At 51.8% G+C, this 25490-nt stretch overlaps 1 protein-coding gene across 1 annotated transcript in view; it reads left to right on the top strand.

Moving 5' to 3' along the window:
• The first annotated feature begins 339 nt into the window (after positions 1-339).
• The window catches only part of TRAM2 (translocation associated membrane protein 2), a 73361-nt gene continuing 48210 nt past the window's right edge, over positions 340-25490 (top strand). Inside the window, exon 1 of the mRNA XM_029050808.2 lies at positions 340-521. Within this exon, the coding sequence (XP_028906641.1) occupies positions 402-521 (120 nt within the window). The 5' untranslated portion in view covers positions 340-401. The remainder of the gene's footprint in view (positions 522-25490) is intronic.

Here is a 25490-nt window from a genome sequence, read left to right as displayed (position 1 = left end):
GCGGGGCCAGCGCGTGCGGTGGGCGGGGCCCGGTTTGTGGGCGGGGATTGGCCGGCGGGCGGGGCCCGGGGGTGCGGCGGGCCTATCCCGGGCGGGGGGCGTGGCCCTGCGTGCGGTGGGCGGGGCCCGGGGGCGGGGCCGGGCCCGCGGGCGCCGTGTGCGGGGCGGGGCAAGTTGTCGCGCGGCGGCGGCGGCGGCGGCGGCGGCTGCGGGCCGCGCTGGGCGGGGAAGGTCCGGCGCCCGACCCCAAGTTTTCGGGTCTGGGAAGCGGGGCGGCGGCGGCGGCGGCGGCGTCCGTCCTTGCTTCCTTGCTTCCTTGCTTCCTTCCTTCTTTTTTTCTTTCCGTCGGTCCTTCCTCCCTCCCGTCCAGCCGGTCCCTGCCGCCGCGGGGGCGGGCGGCCATGGCGTTCCGGCGGAGGACCAAAAGTTACCCGCTGTTCAGCCAGGAGTTCGTCATCCACAACCACGCCGACATCGGCTTCTGCCTGGTGCTCTGCGTCCTCATCGCGCTCATGTTCGAGGTCAGACCCACCCCGACCCCGCGGGGAGCCGGCCCGGGGAGGGGGGGTCCGGGGGGTCCGGGGGGTCCGGGGGGTCCGGGGGTCCGCCTTCCCCTGCGCTGCTCCCCTTCTCCCCCTCTCCCCCCACTCATCCTCGCTCATCCCTCCCCCTCCCCTCCCATCAACCCCAATAATCCTTTCTCTCCCTCCACCCTCCCAGTAATCTCACCCCCATCCCCTCCCCAGTAATCTCACCCCCATCCCCCCCCAGTAATCTCACCCCCATCCCCCCCAGTAATCTCACCTCTATCCCCTCCCCCCCCCAGTAATCTCACCTCCATCACCCCCAGTAATCTCACCCTCATCCCCCCAGTAATCCCATCCCTTTCCCCCCAGTAATCTCATTGCCTCCTCTCCCCCCCGCCAATAATTCCCTTCTTTCCGCATCCCCAATAACCCATCCTCTCCCCCTCAATCATCCCTTCCTCACCCCTCTAATAATCCCCTCCTCTCTCCATCCTCAATAGTCCATCCCCTTCCCCCTAGTAGTCTCATCCCCTTTCCCCCAGTACTCATCCCCTTCCCCCCCCAGTAGTCTCGTCCCCTTCCCCCCCAGTAGTCTCATCCCCTCCCCCCCAGTAGTCTCATCCCCTTCCCCCCCCAGTAGTCTCGTCCCCTTCCCCCCCAGTAGTCTCATCCCCTTCCCCCCAGTAGTCTCATCCCCTTCCCCCCAATAGTCTCATCCCCTTCCCCCCAATAGTCTCATCCCCTTCCCCCCAATAGTCTCATCCCCTTCCCCCCTAGTAGTCTTATCCCCTTCCCCCCTAGTAGTCTTATCCCCTTCCCCCCCAGTAGTCTCATCCCCTTCCCCCCAGTAGTCTCATCCCCTTCCCCCCAGTAGTCTCGTCCCCTTCCCCCCCAGTAGTCTCGTCCCCTTCCCCCCTAGTAGTCTCATCCCCTTCCCCCCTAGTAGTCTCATCCCCTTCCCCCCCCAGTAGTCTCGTCCCCTTCCCCCCCCCAGTAGTCTCGTCCCCTTCCCCCCCCGTAGTCTCGTCCCCTTCCCCCCCAGTAGTCTCGTCCCCTTCCCCCCCCCAGTAGTCTCGTCCCCTCCCCCCCAGTAGTCTCGTCCCCTTCCCCCCCAGTAGTCTCGTCCCCTTCCCCCCCCCAGTAGTCTCGTCCCCTTCCCCCCCAGTAGTCTCGTCCCCTTCCCCCCCAGTAGTCTCGTCCCCTTCCCCCCAATAGTCTCGTCCCCTTCCCCCCCCAGTAGTCTCTCCCCTCTCTCCCAATGATCCATCTTCTCCCCCCATAATCTCATCCCTTTGCCCGGTAATCCATCCCCTCCAATAATCTCAATGCCTCCTGCCCCTCCGTGATCCCATCCCCTTCCCCAACCAGTGTAGCCACGCCAGCACTCAGTACGGTGCCTGATACATCGCAGGCGCTTAACAAATACCGCAGTTATTATCCCATCCTCTCCCCACCCTCAACAGTCCTATCCTCTCTCCCCCCATTGCAATGTGGCCACCCCAGCGCTTAGTACGGCGCCTGTCGCCTAGAAAGCGTTTAACAAATGCCGCAATTATTATCTCATCCTCTCCCCACCCCCTGACTCCCGGTTCCATCCTCCTCCATCTCCACCCTGCTTCCTTCTTTCCCACTTGCCCTTCCACCATCCCTTTCTCCCGAATTGCGTGCGGCCTTGTCCCCCTTCTCCCGTCCCACCTGATAATAAGGATAATAATGAATAATGAGGGTATTTGTTAAGCGCTTACCGCGTGCCAAGCGCTTTTCTAAGCGCTGGGGGTAGATACGAGATACGAGGTAATCAGGTTGCCCCACGTGGGGCTCCCAGGCTTCACCCCCGGCTTTACAGATGAGGTGTGATCACTGGCCGGAGCCGCCGAGGATCGGGGTTTCCTCCCCGGAGAGGTGGAGAGTTTTCCAAGCCACCAACTCTTCCCCGTCCTTTTACTTCCTCCGCCTGCGGGCCGCCGCTTGGTCCCGTCAGGTGACGGGGCTGACTGGCGTGAGGGGGTGTTGGCGGAGCGGCGTTCTCACTTCTCCGAGTCAGCGCGAGCCCGTCGTGGGCAGGGATGGGCTCTATTTGTTGCTGAATTGTACTTTCCCGGCGCTTAGTGCAGTGCTCTGCACCCAGTGAGCGCTCAAGAAATGCGGTTGAATGAATGAACCCGGGCCCGATGGTACATTAGAGCCCTATGCTCTTGGGGGTGCCATCTTCCAAACTAGATGGGGAAATAGGGTTGGAAATCGAGCAGAACCTTTCGTGAGAAAAGGTTTCGATTCCAGTTGAGGGTAATTGATTCCTTTTTACTTTGGTTTCCCTTTTGCCCTCCTAGATTCCGTCATTAGAATAATCCCACCCATCAGAAGAGCATCAATAGGTTTTGTCTCCATGGTGGTGTTTGGGTTATATAGTAATAATTACGGTATTTGTTAAGCGCTTACTATGTGCTAAGCGCCGGGGTGGATACCAGGGAATCAGGTTGTCCCACGTGGGGCTCATAGTTCTCATCCCCATTTTACAGATGAGGGGACTGAGGCACAGAGAAGTTAAGTGACTTGTCTATATGTGTGTGTGTGTGTGTGTGATTTCGTATTTTAGGGTTTTGTCTCCTGAACTGGTTGTTGAACTGCAGCAGTCAACGAAATTTGTTCAGTAAAACTTGACAACTTGACCTGGCCCTTCGCTTATGAAGGAACACGCCGCCTGTGGCGCACAGCGTATGCGAATGAGGGTGTGTGCCTGTTTGGTGTAGAGATGGCACATTCAGAGGTGCTGCTGCTGCTGCTGCTGTTGTATCCTTGGGGCAGCGATGACCGTTTCCAGGAAACGGGATGTAGGCCTTCCAGCGGGAAGCCCTGGGAACCCCGCCCCGTGGCTGTCTGCACAGAGCCCGTCTGGGCGTCCGGTCCCGACATTCACCTCCTCGGTTGTCCGAACCCCTGGGTGAAACACGGGGCAGCTTTGGTTAGGGCCGGCCGACCGGGATGGGGCCGGAGCTGGAAACCGCCGTCCTACGGAGATGCCGCTTTCGGGTGGTGTGCGGGGGCCTCGGAGGCGAATCGACCGGCGGGCGGTCGTAAGCCGTCGCCGTTGGGTATTTCTCTAGGGCAGGGTGAGGTGTGGCCTCGGTTGGGCCGGTGGCTAAAAACCGCCCTGGCCGTTGTCCCGGGAGGCTCCCCTTCGACGTAGACGGCTCCCAGGCCATTGCCGAAGAAGAAGCCCAACGGAAATCGTTCCCTTGCGTTCAGGGAGTCTTCAGTCGTCATTTTCTCGCCTGCGTCCACCTGGTGTAGGGAAGGCGGCGGCGGCCGCGGAAACGATCTTTTACGTTAGGACTCAAGGGTCATCAGGAACTTTTCTGCCTTTCTCTAGAGGGAGGGATCGCAGATGTTTGGATTTCCTGTCCGCGTTCAGACCTTCAGAGACAGACTCGGGCGTCGGGTCCTTGATGCAGTTTTGACTTGGGAGAAAAGCTGTGTCTTGGCTCTTATCCTCTTCAGACACGGACCGCGCCACGTGTCTCTTTGGGGGAACGGGTCTGAGCTGGGTGGGCCCCCCGGATGACAGTGCTGTGCTGGGGGCTGCGCCCGGGGCGGGGAAGAGCCGGGAGGGCTCTCTCCTCCCGCACCGCCCCCCGCCCCCCGCCGTCTCCCAGGCTAGACGTTGTGGGTTGGAAGGGAAGGGTACAGAGGTGAGAGAGGAAGAGGGACAAGTCCCAGCCGTTTTCATTTTCTCTTGGAAATGAGAGAAAAGGGTAGTTGGGTGGGCGAAGCGGATGTCACTCTCAAATTTCTGACTGGGTGCCAGATCGAGATTCTTTCATTGAGAAAAAGGAACGTGAAAACTCGATTATTCTTCTTCCCACAAAGGACTTTGCCCCTTTCCTCCCTCCCCCCTCCAGGAGGCAGGTGCAGTCTTGCATAGTAATCCCCTCCTCTTTATCTTACTCGGCCTTGTCTCCCACCCCGCTTTCCTCCTTGCTGGCCACACTCCAGTTCTCAGATAAATGCCCTTTCCATCCCACTCTCCCCGACCTTCCCGACGCCCCAGAGTCTCCAGCGCTCAGTCTAGCCACGAGCAGGGATTGATGACTGGGGGAAAGGCCCTTTTTGAGGGGTGGGAGCAGAGAGGGGCGAGGCCGTTTCCCCCGAGACCCTGAAAATCCTTTTCGACCCTTTGGGCTTTGGTTGTTCCTTGCTAACGGAGGTAGGGGGCCGGGTGGAGGGGCGAGAGTGGAGTTTCCCCCCCCCAAACCCGGACTTTTTTCCTCCTCTGTGACTGCTTGGAGTAGAGTGGGATCTTTCCGGCACAGCACTTAGCTAAAAAAAAAAAAAAAAATGTTAGGAATGTGGAGCTTTTTTTTCCCCCCCTCCTTTCTAGCTTTCTCTTTCTTTACTCTGCTTTCCCAGGAGGCGGAGGAGATTTCTGCTGAACAACTTGGCCCTGTAGTCGGGTCCCTTTCTGCGGAGTCTGGGCTTGCAAACACCTCTGTGTGTGTGTGATTGTGTGTGTGTGTCTGTATGTACATGTCTGTGGTCAGGATTGTGGGGTGGGCGTGTAATTTGAAAACAGCCTCCCCCCCCCCCCCCCTTCCCCTTCCTTTTCAGCTGTCCTGCTCACTGCCACGTTTCAAACTGAGGCGGACGGGGGAGAGGCAGGCAAGAACACATAGAAGGAAAGAGAGAATATGAGTGAATATGAATATGAATCCCCCCTCCCAGACATCCCCACCCGCTTTGCTCCATGAATGGCAGGGAAGCATCTCGGCCCCCTCCGTCTTAACCCTGTCCTTTTCACGGGACAGGAACTTTTTTATTTTCTTTTTAAAAAGTAATTTTCTCTAAAGTCCTAAACCCCAGCTGGCTCGCTTACATATTCTGGAAATAGCAGGCAACTTTGCTCATACTGTGTACTCCTCCTGTGCTCCTTTCTCGACTCCTGATACTTGTGGGTTTTATGCCTTGGTGAGGTAGGGGGTGGTGGTTGTTTTCCTCTTCCTAACTGATTGTTTTAGAGCAGAGGGGCGGGGAGAGGAGGGAATTAGAGTTTCTTTTCTTCCCTGGGACTGACAGCAAGATTGATTGATTCCTGACAATGAAATATTTAAACCTACGGAGCATACGGTGATGTGTACCTGTATGTATGTAATTCACACACACATGTACGTACTCAATAGAAAGTTCCTCGTCTGAAGTTATTCGGCCTGAGAGCCAGTTTAGAGGATCAAATCCATTTTTTTAATGGTATTTGTTTAAGTGCTTACTACGTGCCAGACCCTGTTCTAAGTGCTGGGGTGGACACCGGCTAATCAGGTTGAACCCAGTCCCTGTCCCACATGGGGCTCCCAGTCTTAATCCCCATTTTACAGGTGAGATAACTGAGACCCAGAGAGGTTAAATGACTTCCCCACGGTCACACAGCAGACAAGTGGTGGAGCCGGTATTAGAACACAGGTCCTTCTGACGCCCAGGCCCGTGCTGTAACCGCTGGGCAACGCCACTTTTCTAGGACCAGTTAGGACCAAAACCTTTCCCCGGCCTTTTCGAATCTCTTCTCCCCCCGCAAAAAATGGATAAATACCGCTGGTTGGTTGATTTCGGAGTTAGTCCCGGTTCGCATAAGCGGACGGTTTGGATCATCGGCCTTCTCCCGAGTCTGCCCCTTCCTTCTCAGTAAACCTCTCCGGGCTCCTTTCATGAGCACCCGGCCTCGCGCCGCCCCGGAGAGCTTGGGCGTCCAAGGGTCAGGCTGGGAAGGCCGGTCTTAACCCTTGTGGTTAACGTCTGCTTCTGTCTCTGGTTTAAGAGGGGTGGGTGGGTCCCCCCCCCCCCAGATAGTGAACCTTTAAGCTTGGAAGCTGGCAGCGGGAGGTCGATGCTTCAGCTGTCTGACTGGATTCGTTAGAGCCAGAATTCGAGGCGAAAGATCCCAGTTCTCCAAACCATTCTCCCTTCCTTCCCCATCCCTTCAGGGTAAGCCGACTTAAGCGTCTGTCACTTCCCTGATACGATCGAGGTTCATTCATTCCATCCTATTTATTGAGCGCTGACTTTTCATTCATTCATTCAATAGTATTTATTGAGCGCTTCCTATGTGCAGAGCACTTTACTAAGCGCTTGGAATGGGCAGTTTGGCAACAGATAGAGACAATCCCTGCCCAAAGACAGGCTTACAGTCTAATCGGGGGAGACAGACCACACTGTACTAAGCGCTTGGAAAGGACAATTCGGCAACAGATGGAGACAATCTCTACCCAATGACGGGCTCACGGACTCAGATGTGGCGTGACCACTCTCCACACCATCAGGACACCCACCCGATGAGCGGGCCGGAGAAAAAATAGCCTAGCCCTGCCCCCGGCTTATTACTTGGGTAATGGGAATGGCCCAGCGGGGCTACCCGGAGGTACGACGTCTCTGCTCCTCCTGCTTCCCGGACCTCCATCCTTCCCAACCCTCACCCCGCGGGGAACCCGTCGGGGTCGGGCCTTCCAATGGGAGCAGCCGGAGCCACAGCCCTTGCTGTTTCCAGAAAGGGACCGGTAGCCATGGTGAAAACACCTCTCCTTCAGGCACGAATTCACGGTCGGTCCCTTTCCTGCCGAGCTGGAGTGATGGGCCGAGGCTTCTCATGCTCCCGGCCTCTCGAGGAGGGAGCCGACCCTCTCAACCCCCGAGGATCGGCGTCCTTTCCTGGCAGCGGCCAGGGGTGCGTGCTCTTGGGAAAATCGGGCCTAAAGTCACCCGGGAAACTTCCCTCTGTCACTGGGCTCCAACGGCCTACGAGTCCTTCGGGACCGCTAGTTAGCCAAGGAAGCGACATGCCTCCTTATCGGAGTGCTCTTTTTTTGTTTCGAGAGTTTTCCCCTCTAATTTCCCTCCCTAGAGTCCGAAGAGCCAACACACCTCCGAACCTGGCGTTCTTCCCTTTTCCTTTACGCACTTTCCCCAGCCCACCTCCCGAGGAGAGCTCTAATCCTCCTTAAAGGGGTGAGTCGGTTCAGCCTTGTTTGTGGGCTGGATGGTGGGGTCATTTTGGGAGGCTTTCTGCTCCTTCTGTTGCTGGATTTTCACAAAGCTCTTTACAGTCATTATTGTTAATGATTCTCCAAAGCCAGCCACCGGTTCAGATAATTAGTCGTATTTTTCAGTTCAAAAACCTACATCAGAGAGGGGGAAGGGGGGATTGAATGAACCCCGGCCCGACAGAGATGGGATCTGCATAGGTCAGGGTGTACTTTTTTATATGATTTTTCTAGTGGAAAGTTCCAAATCTGCATGAGGAAACTTAGCTCTCCACACCAGATCCGGGTCTGCGGGGAGTCCCGGGGTACAACGGAGTAACCCTTTTGGGCCAACTGGAAACAGTAGTCCCACTCCAGAACCAGCCTGGGAGCTGTGATATTGGTATATGTTAAGCGCTTACTCTGTGACGAGCACTGTACTGAGCTCTGGAGTAGATTCAATATAATCAAGTCGGCCGTAGTCCCTGGCCCACCTGGGGCTCACGGTCTAAGGGGGATGGAGAACGGGTACCGCCTCCCCATTTTATAGATGTGGAAGCCGAGGCCCTGTGAAATAATAATGTTAATAATGTTGGCATTTGTTAAGCGCTTACTATGTGCAGAGCACTGTTCTAAGCGCTGGGGTAGACACAGGGGAATCAGATTGTCCCACGTGGGGCGCCCAGTCTTAATCCCCATTTTCCAGATGAGGTAACTGAGGCACAGAGAAGTGAAGTGACATGCCCACAGTCACACAGCTGACAAGTGGCAGAGCTGGGATTCAAACTCATGACCTCTGACTCCAAAGCCCATGCTCTTTCCACTGAGCCACACTGCTTCTCTGACTTTGTGACTTTGAGGTCACACAGCCGGCACATGGTGTAGAGCCTCTGACTCCCAGGCCCGTGCTCTTTCCACCGAGTTATGTTGATTCCTGCAAATCGTCCTCTGAGCTTTCCCGCCCTTGCCCGTCCCATTCAGCTGCTCTCTGCCGGCCTCCAAGAACCCTCCAGAGTCTTGGGGCAGGGGAGCAGAACACGACAGCAAGATAGATCAAAAGACGTGCCCGGGAAGGAGCTCAATCACGTGGCTAAAAAAACCCTCCACATCCAGGGAGTTGACCCCAGCATCTTTGAACTAATGCCAAATTCTCGTGCCTCAGTATACTTTCTGCCAGCACATCCACTTCCCCAACCCTCCAACTCGATCTCATCTGTCTCGCCCGCTGACTCCTTACCCACATCCTGCCTCTGGTCTGGAACACCCTCCCTCCTCAAATCTGACAGACAATTACTCCCCCCAGCCCAAAGCCTTACTGAAGGCCCATCTCCTCCAAGAGGCCTTCCCAGACTAAACCCCACTTTTCCTCAACTCCCACTCCCTTCTGCGTCGCCCTGACTTGCTCCCTTTGCTCTTCCCCCCTCCCAGACCGACAGCACTTAGGTCCACATGCAGGGAATGGGTCCGTTTATTGTTGTATTGTACTCTCCCAAGCGCTTAGTACAGTGCTCTGCACACAGTAAGCGCTCAGTAAATATGACTGACTGAATGAAAGAATGAATGAATGAAGGCACATCTTCTCCCAAAAGCCTTCCCTGAGCCCTCCTTTCCTCTTCTCCCACTCCTTTCTGCGTCACCCTGACTCGCTCCCTTTATTCATCCCCCCCCCCCCCTCCAGCCCCACGGCACTTATATACATATCTATAATTTATTTATTTATATGAATGCCTGTCTCTCCTTCTAGACTGTAGCTCATTGTGATCAGGGAATGTGTGTTTGTATTGTTATATTGTACTCTCCCAAGCGCTTAGTACAGTCCTCTGCACACAGTAACCGCTCGATAAATACAGTCGAACGAATGAATGGATTGAAAAGCTTGTGGGACCTGGTTGTTCCATAGAGATAAGTGGAGAGGGGATGTATCTTGGAAAGGAATCTGGTTTTGCCCAGGTGGCTCAACGGGAGAGCCCTGGGGGAGATACTTTTAGAGTCCATGCACCTTAGGGAACCAGTCTATTGTCTCACTCTGTTGCCTCTCTGCCATTTAGAATTCCTTTGTTCTTGCCAATCACTTTAGCCCTCCATAGTGGCAAAATATCTGGTCAGACTTTATACCTGGAGGACACTACGTTGACGAGAACAGCCAGACCTGTTAAACGGAGTCGGTGGGGAGGGGTTTTGCCCGGGATCCTCCTTTCAAAAAGTTCCCTCGATCATTAGGGTCGGAGGGATGAGGTCCCGAGATGGGCCGAGCAGTGCCTTCTGCTGCCAGTACCGGTAGGCTCAAGCCCACTTACCTAAGCGCTCAGTACAGTGTTGTGCACACAGTAAGCGCTAAGATTGAAAGAACGACTCGCTTGGAGAGTCCCTGAAACCTTAGGATGTGGTCGAACTGTCTTCTCTTTTCCGCTCTGCCAGATATTTGCCTTCAGCCCATCAGTCCTTAGAGCTAGAGAAGCAGTGTGGCCTGGTGGATAGAGCCCGGGCCTGGGAGTCAGAAGGACCTGGGTTCTAATCCCAGAGCGGCCACTTGTCTACTCTGTGACCTTGGGCAAGTCACTTCACTTCCCTGTGCCTGTTACTTCATGCGTAAAGTGGGGATTAAGACTGCGAGCCCCATGAGGGAAATGGTCTGTGACCAGCCTGATTAGCTTGTATCTACCCCAGCGCTTAGTACCGTGTCTATTGCATAATAAGCACTTAACGAATACCGTTAAAAAAAAAAGTTATAGATGAGAGGAATCACCAGAGGGGAGATCACTTATGCAAGCCTCTCTTTCCTCCTTGGGGGTCACGGAAGAAATTATCATCAATCATCATCCCAAGTGGTAATTATTGAGCTCTTACTGTGTACAGAATGCTATTCTAAGCGCTTGGGAGAGTTCATTGCAACGGAGTTAGCAGACAAGTTCCCTGCCCGCCACGAGCTTACGGCTTAGAGGGGGAGACTGACATTGATGTAAATAAATAAACAATATATAATAAATTTGTGGAAATTTGCTTTCTCCAAGCCAGAGGCTCGAGAGTCTCCCGCTGCCAAGGATGTAACTGCTCTGTTGCTCCTTCTCATGAAGTTCGGTGCTCCGCTGAGAAGCGGCTAGCAGAACTCTGAGTTAGACCTGCCCTTCATGCAACCATTCAGGAAATCACTGGGGCCCGATTACAATGCCCCAGTTCCTGCCAAGAAGAATTCCTCCGGCCGGTCTTGGAGCAGAATCACACTTCTCAGGTCTGGCACTTGTGGGCTGAAGCACTTTCAGTCTCCTGTCTGAATTTGTAGGCGCTGAACTTTCGACCTGGTTAGGCAAGGAAAGCTTGTCTGGTTTTGTTGTTTTTTTAATATGATATTCGTTAAGCGCTTACTATGTGCCAGGCACTGTACTAAGCGCTGGAGTAGATACAAGGGAATCAGGTTAAACACGATCCATGTGCCACGTGGGGCTCACAGTCCTAAGCCCCATTTTACAGATGTGGTAACTGAGGCCCAGAGAAATTAAGCGACCTGCCCAAGGTCTACACCTCCCAAGTGGCGGAGCCGGAATTAGAACCCAGGTCCTCTGACTCCCAGGTCCGTGCTCTTTCCACTCGCCCCACTGCTTTCCCAGCGCGTCTGTGTGGTTTTGTGTCCCGCGGATGGAGGGAAAGTCTTCTCAGAAGGACTGGAAATAATTGAACTGGAAAACGGTCCGTGCCCATCTGCTTGGGCGTCTCTTTTCCATGAGAGTTTTCTGCTCGGACTGTGCAAATTTTCCAAGGGAGGCTGCAGAGTCAGAGGCAGCGAGGACCTCGTCGGTCTTCCCACCTGGAGCTTCCGAGGCCTGTACTGAGTGTGGTTCAGTGCTCAGGGAAGAGCTCTCCTCAGTTGCTCCCGTCACCCTCTGCTTGCCCCCTCCCCGCCCGATAATGCTGAGCCTACTAGAAAGTCCAGCTCCTGCTTTATTTCAATGTGGCTCACCACAGAGTTTGATGTGGCCGGCTCACTCCGTTTGAGCATTCTAAGTGGTTTACCGCTGAAGGAAAAAGAAAAAAACAAACCAAAAACGATGGGGAGCCCATGGCCTGATGGATAGAAGGCTGGAAGAAGACCTAGGGGATCTGGGCTTTTGTCTCTGTTTCCCATCCCGCTCTTCCCCCGCCCCCCACACACTTATTTGCTCTTTGCTCTAGGCTAAATCATTTCATCTCTCCACCTTAATTTCCTTATCTATCAAAGGGGTCTGGACATCTTGCCCTGATGCAGAAGTTGGTCGTGAATATCCGGACTTGTCGTTTTGAAATTGCTTCTGTGGTTTCGTCACCCGGCCTCGCTCGGGGCCCTTCGAAAATAGTTTATCCGCCTCAAATTTGATGTTCGGGTTTGTGATACCGAGGCCCCAGGTGAAAAAAATAGGGGGTTGTTTATTTTCAACTCTTCCTACCAGTGAGCACGCTGCAACCCAGGAGGATGCCGGCTTTGCGTTTGTCCGGAAGCCAGGATGGCGATGCCTGACTCGGGTTGGAAAGCGGAGGAGAGATGTGGGGCTTGATGAATTCTCTCTGAAGGACGTGTTTTCTTGCCCGGTCTGGGGCCTTGGGAGGAGACATGTGGGTTTCTTTATGGCCGGTAGAGAGGAAGGCCTACGGTCACCCGCCTTTCTAGCCACGATTCTCCTGGTAATTGAGCTCCGAGGCAGTGTCAGAGAGTCATTCGAGAACCTCGGAAAAAGAGAGATGTGATGGGGGAAATTTCTGAGCCTCTTTTCACCAGCTGGGCCAGCTACTTTGATTCTCTGCTGCTGTAATGATTAAAGGATGTTTCTTGCAGAACAACTGCACAAAGAACGCGTTATTATTGTGTTGTATGGAAGTGAGGCCTTAAAGATTATGGAGCCGACTCGGACCTTCAAGTGCTGCGTGGCCGGGCCTGTGCTGGAGACCTCGGCCCAAAATGAGCGCAGTCCTAGGAGAAGTGGATCTGGGTCTGGTTACGAGGGGGATAATAGTTTGGGCCTCTCTTTCCCACCTATCAGATTGCTGAGGGGATTTGGGGAGGTGGACACGGCAGTGTGGAAGTCAGTAGACCGAATATTGGTCTGGTTAATAATAATAATAATGATGTTGGTATTTGTTAAGCGCTTATTATGTGCCGAGCACTGTTCTAAGTGCTGGGTAGATACAGGGTAATCAGGTTGTCCCACGTGAGGCTCACGGTCTTCATCCCCATTTTACAGATGAGGTAACTGAAGCACAGAGAAGTTAAGAGACTTGCCCACAGTCACACTGCTGACAGATGAGAACCCACGACCTCTGACTCCTAAGCCCGGGCTCTTTCCACTGAGCCACGTGGTTGTGAGGTCCACGTCTGCCTGATCCAGCTTGAGCCATTCCCAGAAGGGAGGGAGCAGCCATGTCTCAGATTTCGGCCCTACTCATGATGTTTCTGGAACTTTCCCTCAAGTAGAAGGACCAGTTCCCCGGAGCTGAAGGGAGCCATCGCTCCCATGGAATTGGCCGTTGGGAAGCAAAGCTATGCGTCTGGTCCCCGTGGATTTGGGGGCTGGTCAGGTGACTGTAGAGCCAGAAGGGGCAGGAAGAAGAGCCAAAATGGCCATTGCACTTAGCTGGCTCCCTGTTGGCTGCCTGCAGCTCCCCAGTTCTGTTGATTTGCACCCCTCGAGCTCCTGGACGGGACTAGAAGGTCCTTTTGGCGGCTTGGCCTAGTGGAGAGAGCCCGGGCCTGGGAGTCAGAAGGGGCTGCGCCCTAATCCCGGGTCCCCACTTGTCTGCCATGTGACTTTGGACAAGTCACTTCTTTGTACCTCAGGTAACTCATCTGTAAAATAGAGATTAAAACTGTGAGCCCCTTGTGGGACAGGGACTGTGTCCAACCCGATGTCCTTCTATCTAGTACAGTGCCTGACACGTAGGAAGCGCTTAACAAATACCACCATTATTATTATTATTGGTGGGTGTTCCTCTCACATCCAGCCCAGGAGCCCTGGGGACAAACCAGCAGCTCCCTCTAGCTCATATAGTCTTAGAGGTCCAGATAAGGGCTCTTGGCACCCTAATCGATCTATCCTGGCCTCATCCCCCTGTTCCCCCAAACTCTCTCCTACCAACAAGTGGTATTTATTGCGCATTTACTATGTGCAGAGCTTAGTGCTCGGGAGCGTAGAGTACAGCATTACAAGCGGCCCGTAACAAGCTTACAGTCTAAAATGAACCATCCAGGCTTGGTGGTGGATAAGGGGGGACCAGAGGATTTCTTCTTTCATTCCCTGTATTCCGGGGCCAAAATCTCAAACCCCCCCTATTGTCTCTGGCCCTACCTGGGATGCGAATTCAGCATCAGGTCACCTTCTGCCTTGTCTCCACCGACTTCTCTTCTGAGTGGATTTTCAGTTCAGTCAGTGAACAATCTCCCCCTTACCTGCTCCCTCTCCCTGGGGCTCGTGGGCCTGCTTGACTTCCTCTTCCCATTGTTTTTTCTGGTTCATTTTCTATTTTGGGTCCCCATACTTCTCCCGCAGTGGAATTGTACAGTTGGTCTCCCGGAAATGATGAGGACTTGGGCAAAGGAATTGAAAAGTCATGCACATACTCTTAGAGAAGCAGCGCGACGTAGTCGATAGAACACGGGCCCGGGAATCGGAAGGTCATGGATGCTAATCCTGGTTCCGCCACTTTCATTCATTCACTCAATTGTATTTATTGAATGCTTACTGTGTGCAGAGCACTGTGTTAAGCGCTTGGAAAGTACAGTTCAGCAACAGATGGACAATCCCTTCCCAACAGTGGGCTCGCAGTCTTGTCTGCTGTCTGACCCTGGGCGAGTCACTTCACTCCTCTGGGCCTCAGTTACCTCATCTGTAAAATGGGGATCGAGACTGCGAGCCCCACATGGGACAGGGACTGTGTCCATCCCGATTTGCTTGTATCCAACCCCAGCGTTTAGTACAGTGCCTGCACATTGTAAGCGCTTAACAAATTCCATTTTTTTTTTTTACCCTTCCCCAGTGTGCTCGAAGGGAGAAGCAGGCCCCTCCTGATCCCTGATTTCACTAAGCCCCAAGCCCAGATTTATCTCTCTACACAGACCACTGATGGTGATAATAATAGAAATAATATATTTGTTAAGCATTTACTCTGTTCCAGTCACTGTACTAAGCACTGGAGTGGATACAGGCAAATCAAGTTGAGCACAGTCCCTGTCGCACGTTGGGCTGACAGTCTCAATCCCCATTTTACAGATGAGATAGCTGAGGCCCAGAGTAGTGAAGTGACTCTCCCGAGGTCACACAGCAGAAAAGTGGCGGAGCCGGGATTGAAACCCATGACCTTCTGACTCCTAGACCCGGGCTCAAGCCAATAGGCCGTGCTGTTTCCCGGATGCTGGCTCAGCACGATTTCAGTGATGGTTCTCAAATATCTCCTCAATCGGACGGTCATTTGAGTACCTGCCCCGTGTACTGAACGCCTCAGGGAGTACGTTAGAGTTAGAAGACTCTATCCCGGACTTGGAGGAGTCTAGCGGGACCCCTGTGAATCGAGGAAGAGCAGACATGGCCAAGGAGTGTCAGCTCCGTACTTAGGGTTGTGGGGAAGGCGGTGAATGTATAATGAGACAGGCAGAAGCCGGCCTTTTCATGGATTTACAAAGTAATCCGTCGCTGAATACATTTGGAAGAAGGTGTCGCCAGGGACTGTGACATGGTTTGTGAACTGCATTTTGGCTCCTCTTCTGGAGCTTTTTTTGGTCAGGCAACCACAAGCCAACCCCTGAGGGCCAAAGAGAGAAGGGGATTTGGGGGCCACTTTTGCTACCGTGTGCGGCTCCTCTAGGCTAGGGGAATTTTTTCTCAGAGCATTCTGCATGGAATTGAGTTATTTTATATTTTTAATGGTATTTAAGTGATTACTATGGTCCAGGCAGTGTTCCGAGTGCTTGGGTAGATGTGAGGTAGTCAGATTGAACACAGTCCATGCCCCACATCGGGCTCACAGGTTTAATCCTCATTTTACAGATGAGGTAACTGAGGCCCAGAGAAGTGAAGTCATTTGCCCAAGGTCACACAGCAGACACATACGGAGCAGGGATTCGAACCCAAGTCCTTCTGACTGTGCTCTATCCACTAGGCCACGCCGCTTGGCAGATCAGACCTTTGTCCTCAAGGTAAAAGCCTGCAACGTCTGGGATTCAATCACTTTGCCCCTTCCAATCTCACTTTGCTGGTCTCCTACAACAACCCAGCCCGCACAATGCGCTCTTCTAATGCCAACCTATTCACTGTACCTCGATCTCCTCTATTTCGCTGCCCACCCCTCGCCCATCTCCTGCTTCTGGCCTGGAACGCCCTCCCTCTTCATATCCAACAGACAGTGACTCTCCCTGCCTTCAAAGCCTTACTGAAGGCCCATCTCCTCCAAGAGGCCTGCCCTGACTGCACCCTCCTTTCCTCTTCTCCCACTCCCTTCTGTATTGTCCTTGCACTTGGATTCGCTTCCTAAATTCACCCCTCCCTCAGCTCCACAGCATGTATGTCCATATCCGTAATTTCTTTATTTCTACAAATGTCAGTCTCCCCCTCTAGACTGGAAGCTCATTGTGGGCAGGGATTGTGTCTGTTGATTGTTATATTGTACTCTCCCAAATGCTTAGTACACTGCTGTGCACACAGTAAGTGCTCAATAAATACGATTGATTGGTAGATTGATCGACTCCGTGACCTTCAAAGGGATGCCCAAATCTAATTCAGTCTACTAGGTGGGGGATTTGACAATATGGGTGCAGGAAGCTCCTGAACTCCTGGGACTGTTCCACGTTCTAGTCCCGGCAGGCCAAGTGTCAATCAATCAGTGGTGGTTATTCATTCATTCAATTCATTCAATAGTATTTATTGAGTGCTTACTGCGTGCAGAGCACTGTACTAAACGCTTGGAATGTACAATTCGGCAACAGAGAGAGACAATCCCTGCCCACTGATGGGAGTTATTGAACCCATACTGTGTGCAAAGCACTGTACTAAGTACTTGGGAGACAGTGTAACAGAGCTGGTCGACACGTTCCCTGCCCGCAAGGGAAGCAGCGTGGCCTAGTGGATAGAGCACGAGCCTGGGAGTCGAAGGACCGGGGTTCTATTCCCAGCTCTGCCTCTTGTCTGCTTTGTTCATTCAATAGTATTTATTGAGCGCTTACTATGTGCAGAGCACTGTACTAAGCGCTTGGAGTGAACAAGTCGGCAACAGATAGAGACAGTCCCTGCCGTTTGACGGGCTGACGGTCTGATCGGGGGAGACGGACAGACGAGAACGATGGCGATAAATAGAGTCGAGGGGAAGAACATCTCGTAAAAACGATGGCGACTAAATAGAATCGAGGCGATGTACATTTCCTTAACAAAATAAATAGGGTAATGAAAATATATACAGTCGAGCGGACGAGTACGGTGCCGAGGGGGTGGGAAGGGAGAGGGGGAGGAGCAGAGGGAAAGGGGGGAAAAGAGGGTTTAGCTGCGGAGAGGTGAAGGGGGGGTGGTAGAGGGAGTAGAGGGAGAAGAGGAGCTCAGCCTGGGAAGGCCTCTCGGAGGAGGTGAGTTTTAAGTAGGGTTTCGAAGAGGGGAAGAGAATCGGTTTGGAGGAGGTGAGGAGGGAGGGCGTTCCGGGACGGCCCGGGGGTCGACGGCGGGATGGGCGAGACCGGGGGACGGCGAGGAGGCGGGCGGCGGAGGAGCGGAGCGTGCGGGGTGGGCGGTAGAAAGAGAGAAGGGAGGAGAGGTAGGAAGGGGCAAGGGGATGGAGAGCCTCGAAGCCTAGAGTGAGGAGTTTTTGTTTGGAGCGGAGGTTGATAGGCAACCACTGGAGTTGTTTAAGAAGGGGAGTGACATTTGGGCAAGTCACTTCACTTCTCTGTGCCTCAGTTACCTCATCTGTAAAATGCAGTTTAATACCGTGAGCCCCATGCGGGACAGGAACTGTGTCCAACTTGATCATTTTGTATCTACCTCAGTGCTTAGTACGGTGCCTGACATATAGTAAGAGCTTAACAAATACTTTTTTTTTTTTATAAAAGGAGCTTGCCTTTTAGAGGAGAAAACTGTGCAAGGACAAAGCCACAAAGGACAGTAACAACTCTTGTCAGAAATTCCTAAAATGGGGTGTGGGGGAGACTTTGGGGTGGCACTACCAGGTGTGCTTAGTGCTGCCCAAGCTTAGGGCTAGTCCATGCAGACCCCTGCTCAAGCCATTTACGCTTGTGGTTTCTGTTCCTTATAAATGGAAGCACTGCTCTCCCCAGGCCTTTCCAAAGGAACCATCGGAGGGAGGGGGAGGGAGATTAAAATCATTTTGTGAATTAACCCAGAGAGCTCAACCTAAAGCTAGAGAAACTGGAATCAGAATCGACCCAAATCGGAAATGAAACCGCTCTGTTCTGTGGTCTGAAAGGAGCAAGAGCCCCAAAGAGAACAGCAGACTTCAAAAAGTTCTTAAAACAACAACAACCAAAAAAGCAGCACACACAGATTACAATTGAGGTTCTAAATGGTTTACGGGAATCACACAGAACCGAAACACCACCGCTGCTGGGAGGGGAGAGGAAAAGCCACGTACTGCATGGCTGACAATCCGCCTCCCGCCTCCCCCACACACACGCGTCCACACCTCCATCTGTGTACTCATTTGTGTGGCAACGCACAAAAAGGTCAGTACTTGGTATTAAACTGATTTGTACTTTAAACAGATTTAAAAAAATGAGCAAACAGATCCTATGGAATTTGGGTTTTAAGCCCAGTGAGTTTCAAATTCCTGTGTCATGGCACAAATGTTTTTTGTGGCAGAGGACCATATTTTATAAAGTCCTACATATTTGAAGACGGTTTTATTTGCTATTACTTGGAAGTCTGACCAGTGAACTGGCCACGTTCATGCCTTTTAATCAATGAATCAATCGGTCAGTGGTGTTTATTGAGCGCTTACTGTGTGCAGAGCATTCATTCATTCGTATTTATTGAGCACTTATTGTGTGCAGGGCACTGTACTAAGCACCTGGAAAGTAAAATTTGGCAACAGAGACAATCCCTACCCAACCAACAAAGGGCTCTGGGAGAGCATAATGCAACAGAATTAGCAGACACGTTCCCTGCCCGTAACAAGCTTACAGTCTAGAGGACTGTAAGGACCCAAGCTGGGGTCTATTTCACTGTAATATTTAATGATAACTGTATAGACTCCCACCTATCTTTTCAGCAATCCTCTCACATGAAGTTCGGGAAATGACAAAGCTCTTCCCTTAACCTACATCCTAAAAGAAAAGAACAAAAGGGATTCCTCAGAAGGAGCCAGTGGAGGTTCTGACATCATTTAAAGCAGCTTACGAAGTGGGAGGGTTTAAAAAAAAATATTAAGCACTTACTATGTGCTAGGCACTATACTAAGTGCTGGGGTAGATAAAAGCTAATCAGGTTGGATATAGTCCCTGTCCACATGAGGTTGACAGTCTTGATCCCCATTTTGCAGGTGAGAAACAGAGAAGTGAGGTGATTTGCCCAAATTCAAAAAGCAGACCTGTGGTGAAGTTGGGATTAGAACCCAGGTCCTTCTGACTCCCAGGCCCGTGCTCTATCCTCTAGGCCACAAAACCGACAGTTTCCACATCTGGTTAAACAGTGTGTCATCTTTGGACTTGCAGATCAGCTTGCTCTTTCTCTTCCTCTTTTCCTCTTTCCCTTTTTGTGTTCACATGCACATTTTGTTTTATGGTATTTGGTAAGTGCTTACTGTGTGCCAGGCACTGTTTTCAGGCGCTGGGGTAGAGAAAAGCTAATCAGGATTTACACGCTCTATATCTCACAAGAGGCTCACAGTATTAATTCCCATTTTACAGATGAGATAACTGAGCCTCAAAGAATAATAATATTGTTAATTACAGTATTTTTTAAATGCTTACTGTGTGCCAGGCACTGTACTAAGCAATCAGGTGGATACGAGCAAATAGAGTTGAACACAGTCCCCGTCCTGGATAGGGATCACAGTCTTCATCCCTATTTTCCAGATGAGGCAACTGAGGCCCAGAGAAGCAAAGCGGCCTGCCCAAGGCCACACAGCAGACAAGTGGCAGAGCCGGGATTAGAACCCAGGTCCTTCTGTCTCCCAGGCCCGGGCACTGTCTCCTACACCGTGCGGCTTCTGACTTGCCCAAGGTCACACAGTATACAAGTGCTTAGTGCAGTGCCTGGAACATAGTAAGCAGTTAACAAATACCGTAATCATTTTTATTAAGTGTCGGAGGCGTGATTAGAACCGGGGTACTCTGACTCGCTGGGCCCTGCTCTCTTCAGTCGGTCACACTGCTGGCCCATGCTCTGTCCAAAAAAAGCTAGTTTGGCAGCGGGAAAGGGAGAAAGGTTTGGAGATGGTGGGAATTCTGATGCAATAAGCGTGGCATCGCAAGCCTGGCAACTTCAAGGTGGGCAGGCCGGGGGGGTTATTCAGGGTATCGAGTTGGAAAAATAATCTTGGGTCCGCTTCAAGTACAATTCCCCTCGATGGCCTCCGGACCAGCACGAGCCAGGAAGATTGTTCTGGTTGTTATTCATTCATTCAGTTATATTTATTGAGCGCTTACCGTGTGCAGAGCACTGTACTAAGTGCTTGGGACTCCCAATCCCCTTCTCTTCCCACAGGGCCATACTACCTCCCTTTTTCAATGTAGAGTTTTTAGATTAGATTTAACTAGATTTAGATATTGAATTAGATTTCAATTCACTAGCAGGAATCCAGTGGTGATAATGATAATAATAACTGTGGTATTTGTTAAGCGCTCTACCGTGTGCCAAGCACTGTACTAAATGTTGGGAGTAGGTACAAGATAATCACATCAGACTCAGTCCCCGTCTCACATGGGGCTTACAGTCTAAGCAGGCGGGAGGACAGGTGTTGAATGCCAATTTTCAGGTGAGGAAATGGAGACCTAGAGAAGTTAAGTGACTTGCCCGAGATCTCCCAGCAGAGGAGCGGAGGAGCCGCAGTTGGAATCCAGGTCCTCTGAATCCCAGGTCTATATACCCTAACCACCGAGTCACACTGCCCCTGCTAGCAGGTGAGGCATCCAGAAGTGCCTGCGACTTCCTTCATGTCTTCCTACAGAAAAGCAGCATGGCCTAGTGGCTAGAGCACGGGCCTGGGAGTTAGAAGGACCCGGGTTCTAATCCCGGCTCCGCCACTTGCCTACTGCGTGACCTTGGGCAAATCATTTCATGTCTCTGGGCCTCAGTTATCTGTAAAATGAGGAGGAAGCCTGTGAGCCCCATGTTGGGCACGGACTGTGTCCAACCCGATTCGCTTGTATCTATTCCAGAGCTTAGTACAGTGCCTGGCACATAGTAAGCACTTAAATGCCATAATTATTATTATTCCAAAACAACACTAGGGCAGCTACAGCCTCTTGTGGGTCATAATTCTTATATTGCTTCCTGGTTCCATTTTCCAAGACTCCTTGCTCTGTATCCCATTTTACAGATGAGGTAACAGGCTCAGAGAATAATAATAATAATTATGGTATTTGTTAAGCAACAACTACGTGCCAGGCACTGTATGTACTAAGCACTCAGGTGGCTACAAGCAGATAGGGTTGAACACAGTCCCTGTCCCGATTAGGGATCGCTGTCTTCATCCCCATTTTCCAGATGAGGTAACTGAGGCCAGTACATCGAGTAGTCCATGATGGCCACGATCGCTTCCCTTCCGTCGAGTGACTTTGGTTGGGGCCCGGAGGGCGAGCCCGTTCGGTAGGTGGTTTGACCTGATGTGGTTCTGCCTCGTTTTTTCGTGGCTAATTGCCCATTGCTGACAGGCGGCGGGGTTGGCTGTCCTCACGGGGCCTGGATTTGCACGGGAGCAATCCCTATTTCGGCTCGTCAAGATGGGACATCCGCGGGCTCCTGATTTGAGGCAAGCTGCGGCCTGCAGATCTTTCAGAGGCCTGTGTGGAATTGGTTTGGGAGGTGACGAGGGGAGGGTGATTTGGACCAAGGCTTTGATTTAAAAAACAGAAAAAAAGAAATGAAGCAAGCAGCCTTTGGCCGTGCGAAGTCCATCCTATCCAAGGCCTTTTGAGAGGTCCCCCTTGCCAGTGTTTTCCTGACCCTGGCGAAAACCCCCCTTTGTATAAACAGTCGCTGGCCTCCCACCCACTCCCTCATTACCCATTCCTTCAACCTGACCCCTCCCCAGGTTGCCAGCTGGCACAGTTGGCATCCAGCGCTACAGATCGCAAGCCCCAGCTGGTGCAGGGTGTTTACAGGGACATAGGATTTCAGCAAACAGCTGGGCCGCACGAGATAGAGAAGAAGCCAAATCCTGGAGATGTGGTCTTTTTTGTTTGAATACGACACCCCCAGGTGTCCTCTCTCCCGGGAAGGGGGAAGCCACGGTCCTTTAGTTCTTTGACTCCGCTGACGGGGAGATCCTTTTTAACCTCCATTCTTGGAGCGAAGCACAAATGAAAATAGGCGTCGTCTCCCAGAACCAGTGGAGGAAAACCACTTCACTCAGTAAAACCTGTGGGATTGTTTTTCCTGCCCACTCTGGCTTGACAGGTAAAATGTGGTGGTAATTACAATACTTACGGTATTTGTTAAGCGCTTACTATGTGCCAGGCGCTTTTCTAAACCCTGGGTTAGATACAAGATCATCCGATTGGACTCAATCCCCGTCCCACAATGGGGCTCACAGTCTCAATCCCCATTTTACAGACGACGTAGCTGAGGCACAGAGAAGTGTGCTGTGCACACAGTAAGGGCTCAATAAATACGAATGAATGAAGGAATGAAGTCACTTGCCCAGGGCCACACAGCCAACAGATGGAGGAGCTCAGATTGGAACTCATGAGAAGCAGCGCAGCTTAGTGGAAAGAGCTTGAGACTTGGGTAATGGAAAATAAAGAGCTTTAGTCTGGGATAGATGCAAACAAGATAAGTAGCATGGCCTACGGAAAGAGCGCAGGCCTTGGAGCCAAGAGGACCTGGGTTTAGAGGCTTCTCTGACTAAGCCCTCCTTTCCTCTTCTCCCTCTCCCCTCTGCATCACCCTGATATACTGCCTTCATTCATCCCCTCCTCACAACCCCAGGGCACTTACAGACATATCTGCCATTTATTTATATGAATGTCTGTCTTCCCCTCTAGGCCGTAAGCTCCTTGTGGACAGGGGATATGCCTGTTTATTGTTATATTGTCTTCTCCCAAGTTCTTAGCAAGGTGCTTTGCACTCAGTAAATAAGACTGAATTGAAATTAATTGAATCCCAGCTCTGCCACTTGTCTGCTGAATGATCTTGAGCAAGTCTATTCACTTCTCTGTGCCTCTGTTTTCTCATCTGTGTAATGGGGATTCAGGTCCTCTTCCCTCCTCCTCCCCCACCTCCTCTCCCAACCCGGGACAGGGATTGGGGTCAGTACGGTGTCCACCAGAAACCAACCCTAGGGCTTCACTGAGAGTGTAACTAATAGTAATAATAATAATGATGACCATGGGATTGGTTAAGCACTCGGTATGTGCTTGGCAGGTACATGAGTTTGGACGCAGTCCCTGTCCCACAAAGGGCTCACGGTCTAAGTGGGAGGGTGAACAGATATTGAATCCTCGTTTCACAGATGAGTAAACTGAGGCACAAAGCAGTACAGCAATTTCCCCAAGTTCACGCAACAGGCAAGCGGTGGAGCCGGGATCAGAACCCAGGTCCTCTGACACCCAGGCCCAAGCTCTTTCCGCTAGGACACGCCGCTTGTCTAATCCAAAGTGATTGCCTTTCATTTGCTGAGTGTGCTCTGAAAAGTTTCTCAGTCAGTAGCGTTACGATAGTGCAACCCTCCTCCTCCATCTTATATAGCCCTCGAGATTTTTCTTGGAGCCCTTAAATGTCTTTTAATAGTAATTGTGGTATTTTGCTCTACGCTTATTACGTGCCAGGCACTCTTCTAAGCGCTAGGGTGGATACTAGTCAGTTGGGTTAGACACGGTCCCCGTCCCACGTGGGACTCACAGTTCTTCAACCTGTTAGCAAAGACATTTAGGCTCTCCCCATATCTGGTTCTTTTTCCGGTTTCCCCTCTCAGGACCGGCTGGGAGAGGGAGACGGTGGGGAGGCCACACCTCCGAAGTAGCCCAGATCCAGCGGTGGGTATTCTTTAGCCACACCATGGTTTTTGAGAACCATGTGACTTTTGGCCACCTGCCCTAAGTGGCTTCCACCCTGATTCTCAGAACCTCCCCTTTCTTTTCCCCCCATCCCCGCTTTGCTCCTCAAAATGGCCCCCTATAGTGGAGGTGTCATGACTTATTCACGCAATATTCAAGGACCACTTCGAACTCCTTTCCTCTCCCAGGGCTCTAGATTTTCCGTCTCCCAGCACTTAGGGAATGCAGGAGACTCCAGTGGGGCATAAATAGAACTCTTGATCAGCACCTCTAATTACACCAGGTCTGTCGCTAGCCCCGTCAACAGGAAATTGCCGTCTGGACAATTTCACCTCGAAGATCTCAATCAGGTCCCTCCCTCCTACATATCTACTCTCTTCTCCCACTGCACCCCGGCTCCCAATCTTTGTTCCTCCCAAGCCGACTTACTGGGCCTCGTTTTTCTCTCACCTTCCACCAAACTTTTGCTCATGCCCTCCCCCCACTTCAGATCTGACTGTCCCCCACTCTCCCCACCTTCAAAGCCTTCCTGAAAGCCCATCTCCTCCAGGAAGACTTCCGGGATTAATTTCTGATCTCCCCCAAATGATATTTCCCCAAACCACGGCTTTAACATTCTCTGCCACGGCTGCACTTGTGTACTCACAATTCCCTGAAGCCTTTGTCTTCCAATTTTACATACTTTCATTCATTCAGTCGTATTTATTGAGCGCTTACTGTGTTCAAAGCACTGTACTAAGCACTTGGATGAGAACAATACAACGATAAACAGATACAGTCCCTGCCCACAGCGAGCTTACGTGTAGAGACCCTATTACTGAAGCCCCGACTCATATACGCGTCCCCATTTCGTTCTTCCAACTATCTGTAAATTACTTGAATGACTCTCCCCCAGCTAGATTGTAAACTCTTTGAGGCAGGAATCAGGCCTGCTCACTGGATTGTATTCTCCCAAGCGCTTCGTACAGTGCCGGGCGCAGAGTGGACCAGCATCAGTCCTACTGATTGAAGATCAGAGCTGGGGAAAAATTGACTGACTTCTCTCTTAAGAAAACATTTACGGTGGTTGGATTGCAAAGAGTGGAAGACTTTGAGCTTTATGGTGTGGGCAAGAAAATGGAAGAATCCTGAGCATTTGTGCAAATGATGTAGTTCAGGTCTCTCGGAGGAAATATCAATTCATCAGTGATACATATTGAGCACATAACGGTGTGCAGAGCACTGTACTGAGTGCCTGGGAGACAGAATGGGTAGACATGATCTCTCCTAACAAGGAGCTAGAGAAGCCGTGTGGCTTAGTGGAAAGAGCAAGGGCTTGGGAGTCCGAGGTCATGGGTTCTAATCCTGGCTCCGCCACTTGTCAGCTGTGTGACTTTGGGCAAATCGCTTCACTTCTCTGTGCCTCAGTTACCTCATTTGTAAAATGGAGGTTAAGACTGTGAGCCCCACGTGGATCAACCTGATTGCCTGGTATCTTCCCCAGTGCTTAGAACATAGTAAGTGCTTAACAAATATCATCACCATCATTATTATTATTATGGACTAGAGGAGGAGCTTAAAGCCAGCTGTGTTCTCCTTCTTCCTCTTCCTCCTCCTTCCTTCTTTCTCTTCCTTCCCCTTCCTCCTCCTTCCTCTCCCTCCCTCCTTCCTCTTCCTTCCTTCCTTCTTCCTTCCTTCTTTCTCTTCCTTTCTCCTTCCTCCTTCCTTCTTTCTCCTCCTTCCTCCTTCTTTGTCCTCCTTCCTCCTTCCTCCTTTCTTTTTCCTTCTCCTTTCTTCTTTTTCATTTAT

The sequence above is a fragment of the Ornithorhynchus anatinus genome, chromosome X1 (genome assembly GCF_004115215.2).
Source record: "Ornithorhynchus anatinus isolate Pmale09 chromosome X1, mOrnAna1.pri.v4, whole genome shotgun sequence".
Lineage (NCBI taxonomy): Eukaryota > Metazoa > Chordata > Mammalia > Monotremata > Ornithorhynchidae > Ornithorhynchus > Ornithorhynchus anatinus.
Note: the sequence above shows the minus strand (reverse complement) of the source record. Positions and strands in the feature narration are given on the sequence as shown.